This window comes from Echiichthys vipera, assembly GCF_963691815.1.
Source record: "Echiichthys vipera genome assembly, chromosome: 19".
Taxonomy (NCBI): Eukaryota; Metazoa; Chordata; class Actinopteri; order Perciformes; family Trachinidae; genus Echiichthys; species Echiichthys vipera.
In genome coordinates this window covers 20,372,425-20,380,368 of record NC_139844.1, presented here as the reverse complement: position 1 = coordinate 20,380,368, position 7,944 = coordinate 20,372,425, and the positions used below count along the sequence as shown (strand labels likewise).

The window sequence follows — 7,944 nt, the reverse complement described above, 5'->3', positions numbered from 1 at the left end:
GGCTAATTACAGGCGAACAGCAAAAAAACTGATCCGAGAGCAGTGTATCATTTTCAGATCTGAACTTAATTTAACACAACAATGAACTTTCTCCACCCTAAGAGTCTGAATTAGTGCAGTCACAACAGTGTGGTTAAATTTACTCTCGGTCAAAAGGTGGTATATTTCTGAATGTTTCCTAGTTTCCAAACAATGATGCTGGTTATTTTAAAGGTCAAAGGTCAGACCTGTTTGGCAAGCACAATCCACAACAACTTGGGAAGGACTTTCACTTTAATGCATTTATTACTCATTCATAAACAAATGTATGATAAGTTTAGTGACTCTCTCTTCTTCTCTCCTCCCTTGACAACCGAGCCGACTCCCTTCGATGTGAGAGAAAGAAGCTAATAAATAGACTAAAGAAAAAATACAAAAATTCTTCCCCGTGGTTGCAGGATGACCTTGTGTTTACAGCGTTCTTGACAGTGACGTGTGTGTGTGTGTGTGTGTGTGTGTGTGTGTTTGAGAGCATCCTCCCCACCCAGTGTTGTCAGATACCAGTTCCCTCATGTGTCTGGAGGTAAACCTTGATGTATAGCTTCCTCGAGTGTTCCTCTCCACCAGACAAACACGCACATCTATCACACGCATTCACTGCACGCAAACACACATAAAGAGCTCATATATCACTGCTGACAGACGCCTCCACATTTATAACCACGGACAAACCAGTTCGGGACATACAGCGTTTCCTCCTGAAAAGATAAAACACCAACAAAAAAAACAGACAAACACGTTTCTCCATCTGTGTCTTTCTGTTCTCTCCATCGCTCTGTCTCATTTCTCCACAGATTCCTGGAAAGACTAAAATACTTGACTTGACTTGAATAGTTGTCCTGTTGTTTCATTACCTTACCCTACAGTTTCCTATTACTAATTTAGTTTTTTTGATCTATGGACAGTTCCTCAACACTCATCACTACAATGCTTATGGCTCACACGCACATACCATCGCCCGCACATCCTCTAAACACTGTTAATTATTCTCCAAGTGATGTTGTTACCAAACCACTAATAGCTGCACGTTCAGCTTTGTTTTTCCACTATTTGTATCATTAAAAACGGCAAATTACTTAAATTCCTCTGGGGTATTTCTGTAAAGTGGCGTTTAAGATAAATAAGACCAATGCAAAATTAAAGTTGACTCTCACAAGACATATATGATGGAGGATGTGTGTGTGTGTGTGTGTGTGTGTGTTTGTGTGTGTGTGTGTGTGTGTGTGTGTGTGTGTGTGTGTGTGTGTGTGTGTGTGTGTGTGTGTGTGTGTGTGTGTGTGTGTGTGTGTGTGTGTGTGTGTGTGTGTGTGTGTGTGTGTGTGTGTATGGGTCAAGGTGGGAGAGACAGGAAATGGTGGACAAGAACAGAACTTCCTGTGTGAGAGGTGAGAGTGCTGCATCTTCCCTGCATGTGTGTGTATATCTGTATGTTTAAAGGGTCTCACAGTCCGAGGGGGTGCTTTGACTTCCTGCCACACACACACATGAGCGCGTGCACACAAACACACACACACACACACACACACACACACATATGGAAGTCCCTAGATAATACAATAATGTCTAATTTTTCATGGTATGTTTCCGGCCTCTTTTTTTGCCCATGTCATCTTATGGTCAGTGTCAGGGAGACTCTTGATAGTACTGTGGAAATCTGCCCCTCGTGTAGATACAGAACATTTTAAAGGACCATTGCACAAACACGTTCACACTGCTCTTAAAACAGATGGAGCATCAATAGAAAACCTCTCTACAATGAGCCCCTTGAGGTTTAACACAAATTAATTAACTTAGAATCTTATTGATACACTGGTGAAATTATGAGAAAAAGATATTTGATTTCCTATCAGCTCTATTGTGCAAGCTTTGTTTCTTCTTCTTGCTTTTAGTTTTATATGAACAGAGGAGAAAAACGGTCTTATTATGCTCCTCTCATAGCACACACTGTACACACACTTTACAGGTGACATCAAACATGCTTTACGTATGTTGGGACTTATTTGCTTCTTACATTAGTGTTAAAAGTACCCTTGCTTACTGCATATTATAGAAATTAGGTCAGATAGACTCCATCTATTCATCATCTTCAACCTCTTGTCCCTATCGGGGTTGCAGGGGGGGCTGGAGCCGATCCCAGCTGACATTGGGCGTGAGGCGGGGTACACCCTGGACAGGACACCAGTCTATCGCAGGGAACATAGAGACAAACAGAGACAGACAACCATTCACACTCACTCTCTTAAGGGTATTTTTAAGTCATCAATTAACCTAACACATGCATGTCTTTGGACTGTGGGAGGAATCTGCAGAACCCGGAGAAAACCCACGCAGACACGGGGAGAACAAGCAAACTCCACACAGAAGGACCCCAGCCGGGCTTCGAACCTAACCCTCTTGTTGTGAGGCCAAAGTGCAAACTACCACAGCACGGTGCCGCCCATCAGATACACTAATTTAAAAAAAATAAATAAATAATCTATATAATCTAATATTAAAATCGCTACCTTCCAACTCAGTCAGTATTTTTTTGTGTCATATAATATATTATCATATTGGAGTGCAGAGCTAAAACCTTAATCACAGAACATGTACTGCATCTATCTACTAACCACTCAGATTGCCCTTAAAACACACACACACACACAAGACAAAGCAAAAGAAATTGAATAAATGCATATTTATTATTTATTTGGACTGTTTATGTGGACAGAAATGCAGTGAAGTACTGTACAGATGTAGCAATGCATAACCTTTTAAAACAGAACGCCAGTGTTTCCACTGAGTGTATTTACCAGTGCACGGGACTCGTGTCGCAATCCGTCAGTCAGGGTATGAAAACAACTTGTGAATCTTAAGGACTTTGTTTTGTAGAGAATCCACATTCAACAAGCAAACAAGCACCCTTTTTTTTTTTTTTTTTTACATTTACTGATCTGATCTGGCTCGTCTTTGAAATAAAAGCAAGTGATGCACGAAGCGCCCGAGATGATGTGGATGATTTCCCAATCATGAAATGCAAACAGTAGATTCACAGTAACGGCACATAGACGGACGAGGAGGGGCACAAAAGTGTTTCAGTTAGGTCGGTTGTGTAGCTCCATACGGGTGAACACTCATTCATTTCTTATCATATGGAAACCCAAATATGGTTTAGTGTTTTATCTTCTGATCAACACTTATCAACCACAATCAGGGCCCTAACATGAAGTATATACACATACATACTGGCATATCGCTATAGTAAATCAGGTTACACTTGTAACATGTATTTAAAATACATGAAATGGAAAGCCAAAGTCTCATTCAATAAATGTGTCGATTAGTGTTTTTTGTTATCATCACAAAAGAAGCTGAACTGTTAGATCACTTTCACAAGGCGAACGACAACTGAATCGTCCGTTTTCAATGAACAACAAGCAACTGGAATAACCCCCGACTCTGCAGCCTGTGAGATGCTTAAGACTGAATACATATATGTTACAAATAATGACACCGATACATGTGGTCGTATGCGTACGTACAATAGTCAGGATGTGCCCACAAAGAACAGAGAACGTCTGCACATTCAAAGTCCTCACAATACATTTAAACTGAGACTGTCAGCACGATCGGGTCCGAACGATCCCCGTTATATGGTTCCATATAGTCACAGTATTTCCAAACATGTTAATAATATTTATGTCAAAATCATAGACAGAGACAAACTACTTGTCATCCTTAGTTTCTCGCCTGCTTGTTTCCCATTGGAGAGAAAGTTTCCTCCGTCATTGCAGTAGGTCGATCCAGGGGCTATAGTGAAATGACAAATATCAACATCTGCGTCTCACATTTAACATTTTCAAAAGTTAATGTTTGAGGTGTTACACTCCTCCGGTTACAAATCGTATAACCAGAATTGTGTTCATTTTCTGTGTGTGTGTGTGTGTGTTTGTGTGCGCTTCTACACATTTGTTTGTGTGTATTCTCAAGCGACTTGCCAGGAAATCCTCGTAGCTGTTTAATATGTCGCCATGAAACGAAAGCTGAGTATTAAACAACGCAGGCCAAAAAACTGTAACATGTTTTTGGTGGTAGTGTGGAAATCACTGCAGTTAAACACGGGTTTGCTGTATTCATTACAGATAATAATACTACAATATTATTTAGCTTTTTTATATCTAAATCTTCCTTATCCCAGGATGATCCTTCCAACAACATCTCTTCTTTTTGTCTTCACATTGTCACGTCTCTCCCGTTTTCTTCCAGTAGTTTGGATCACCTTACATTCAGCTGCACTCCAGTGTTTCTTGTTTTGAACCTTTTTATCAGTTTTTCTTTACTAATTACCATCCTAACATCTCTAGCCTGTGCTGCCTAACAGCTCCCGATATCTCAGCCTTAAATGCAAAAGAGGCCACTGGACTAAAGGCTTTACTTCAATGGGAATTCTCATACAGATACAGTTTTGCTACCCTGGTAAAAGCCACTGCAGAAATGTAGCATTTGAATCCACATGCTAACAGTCGGTTAGCTAAGGAAAGACTGAAGATGTGGGGATGACATGATGATTTGATTTTATTAAAATAATTTTTGAACAGAATTAGTTTTTGCTATACTGCTACAGGAATATTCCTATTTTAATTGGGATACTTTTCTGTATGTGTGTGGGGGGGTGGGGGGGTCTACTAACAGGTTCTGGGGGCAGGGGATGATGTAATCTTACATTTACTCAGGTATTTTCCTCTTGGAAGGAGGCACCAGATGCGCGGGAAGGTCCGACGGCAGTTCATGTCCCTCCAGTTTCACTTTGATTAGGTGATTGGCCAACGCAAACTCCTCGTCGTCGAGCATCCCATCCTTATCGATGTCTGCCAGCTTCCAGATCTTTCCCAGCACCGTATTGGGCAGTTTTGACTTCACCATCTCCCTCTTGGCGTTGGCTCCCGTCACCTTCCCGTTGACGGGAGACAGCGTGTAGAAAATCTCATCATAAGCAGGTTTGTCACGCGCGACGACCCACTCTGCTTCGTCGATGCCCTCGCCGGCTCCTTCGCCGTACCCGTGGCCAAACGGGCCGTCTAAAGTGCCGTCGAAGGCGCCGCCCTTCACAACCGGGTTGGGGCGCTGGTTTTCTTCTTGGCGGACGAGGACCATTAAGCCAGCGATGTCATGGGCCAGCATGTCATCCACGGCCTCCAGGAGTTTGGGTTTCAGGGGCTGGAACTTGTTGAGGTCCTGACTTTGGAGTTGGTCCTGGAAGAGACGACAAAGAAAACAACCACATCACGAGTTCAGGTTTCATCTTAAACTCTATCTATAAATCTACATTCCTTTGCTCTTTCCACTTTACCTGCATCTTCTTCAGATTAGGAAAATCTCCAGGTGATATCTGATGCTCTCGTTCAATGCGTTTGTAAATATCCCCCAGACTGCCGATCAGTTCTTTCTTCTTGTTCTCCTTCCCAAACACCGAGGGCATCTCTTTCTTCAGTGCGCTGATGATGTAGGCGTGGACCTGCATGGTGAGAGTGAAATATGATCATATATTCAACAGTGACCTTAAGTGGTTTAACTTTAACTCTGTTGCACATGCTGTTGTTTCAGTTTTGTAATCACAAAACTGGATTTATTTATAATGTCTGTACGATCCAAAATATATGTTTGTGCATGTTTTCTGATATGTGCACATGAAGTACTGAATACGAACTATGAAGAAAATCCCTAAATTAACCAATTTGACTTATACTTGCAGGTTCTTTGAGTTTTCTCATGATTCTTGGATGAGAGCTGTTAATAAATGGCTCACCAGTAACATCATAAGCAGGAGGGTGTTGCAACCCTGGAGTCGTGGCACAATAACACTCCTTCAACCGGATTAGTCATTTAGTAAATCTCTCGGATTACCTTTGCTGACATTCGGTTTTAATATTCAACACAAAATAAACATAGCATAAATAATGGGACCCATATGTGTGTGCCCTTGAAACTCATTACAAAACATACAGACACCCACACACCCACAGACACAGCTGTCAAACAGGAAAACTGCCCTTTAACTCTCAGTTGGATAAATCTGTGTGTGCACGTGCACATCCTCTGGGTTTCCTCAAACTACAACAGGCAGGAGACTGTCGCCTCTCATACCTGACTTCCTGTCCGGAGAGGAAACAGGAAACAATTCACTCAGAGGAGAATAGCCAAATTTGTCTGGTTCTTTGACTGCGACAAGCTTTTTCTGTCAAGGTTAACAGCTGGACGGGGCGGGGAGAGCAAGTGATTGATTGGAAGAATAAAAAGGACACACACACACACACAAACACACACACGCACGCGCACGAGCACGAGCACGAGCACGAGCACGAGCACACACACAAAAATGACCCCCTGCTTCGGTTAGCTACAGCTGTGCCATGAGAAGATTCTCTATCAGTGATTGACTGTCTTTTCACTTGTGCGTTACCTTGGCTAGCCTTGCCCTCTTGATCAGATCGTTGAGTTTTCGAAGTGCTGCATTTCTCGGTAAAGACTGGATGTCTTTAAATAGGTCCTGCTCCTCTGCTTCAAACAGCTTCCTGTTGTCTGGAATCAACAGAGGGTGGGACCAAAATGACCCGATGTAGACGCGGATCACCTGTGAGTGAGGGAGACACAAAATCAACAGCGGCAAAAGAAGACATAAAAGGCACAATTTAGCTATAAGCATCTCATTTTTGACAATTTAAGGCAACAGACGAGCAACGATGTTGATCCGCTTGTCAGTTAATAAGCGTAGCGGGTCTTTAGATGACAACTAGACTGCACCGACTCCCCAAAGAAACTCCATGACAGCCTGAGGGAGCTGTGATTCCAGTCTTCAGCTATCTTAATCAGCATTTTCAATGATATTTTTACTCAGCATCAGTTGTACCAAGGGTTTTTTTGGGATGTGCAAACATTACAGTTTGCCATACTCTGCCTATCTCAGGTTTACCCAGGCTCTGGCCTTGAGCCCAAATTTGGATTGTCTGGCAACAAACACCAAACAAGATGGTGGAAAGCTTTAAATCCAAACTCCTCTTGTTGACTATACCTCAGGGGTGTTGACTATTTTCCCCAGCGACCACATCAGGGCACCGTACACTCTCATCAGCTGCTGGGTCTCTATCTGGTCAGCCTTGTTCAGCACAACCCTGGCAACACAAAGAGAACAGTGTTGACAGAACTGTGTTAAAGCAAAGACACTATAGACACACACACACACACACACACACACACACACACACACACACACACACACACACACACACACACACACACACACACACACACACACACACACACACACACACACACACACACACACACACACACACACACACACACACACACACACACACACACACACACACACACACACACACACACACACACACACACACACACACACACACACACACACACACACACACACACACACAGTATAATGTTGATATCAATGCACAAGGAGAGACACTGGGCTCGTCGCTGTGGTCTTAATCGGATATGTCTGTAAGTCAAGCGACCCTGCAGTACCTGATTTTGTCTTCATGGTTCTTCAGGGCTTTTATCACGTCTGAGAACTCATCAGAGATGTCCAGTTTGTGGGCGTCAAATAGTAATATGATCCTGTCCACTCGCTCTGCAAACCACTCCAAGACGGCTGCAAAGTCATAGCCTGGGAGGAGGATCCAGAAGAGAGTTGTTAAATGGATGTAAAATAAAAGGCAAAATTAAGATATGGACGGGATAAGGGTTAAGATAAAAGAGAGATAATGTTGTGTATCCTTTTCACTTCCTGTTTCTTTGCTCCCATCTCATATCAGTGTCAAACGAGCGTTTCAGAGCGAAGCATTTGGATTCATGCTACTTTAAAAAAAAACAAAGGGAACAGGTCAGTCCACTGAGTTT

At 42.6% G+C, this 7,944-nt stretch overlaps 1 protein-coding gene across 1 annotated transcript in view; it reads right to left on the bottom strand.

The window, feature by feature from the left end:
- Positions 1 to 2,777: 2,777 nt before the first annotated feature.
- Positions 2,778 to 7,944, bottom strand: part of ehd3 (EH-domain containing 3) — a 15,028-nt gene continuing 9,861 nt past the window's right edge. The window contains exons 4-9 of the mRNA XM_083934039.1: positions 7,570 to 7,711; positions 7,088 to 7,187; positions 6,479 to 6,649; positions 5,369 to 5,533; positions 4,742 to 5,271; positions 2,778 to 3,828 (exon numbers count right to left, since the gene is read on the bottom strand). Of these exons, the coding sequence (XP_083790165.1) occupies positions 4,744 to 5,271; positions 5,369 to 5,533; positions 6,479 to 6,649; positions 7,088 to 7,187; positions 7,570 to 7,711 (1,106 nt within the window). The 3' untranslated portion in view covers positions 2,778 to 3,828; positions 4,742 to 4,743. The remainder of the gene's footprint in view (positions 3,829 to 4,741; positions 5,272 to 5,368; positions 5,534 to 6,478; positions 6,650 to 7,087; positions 7,188 to 7,569; positions 7,712 to 7,944) is intronic.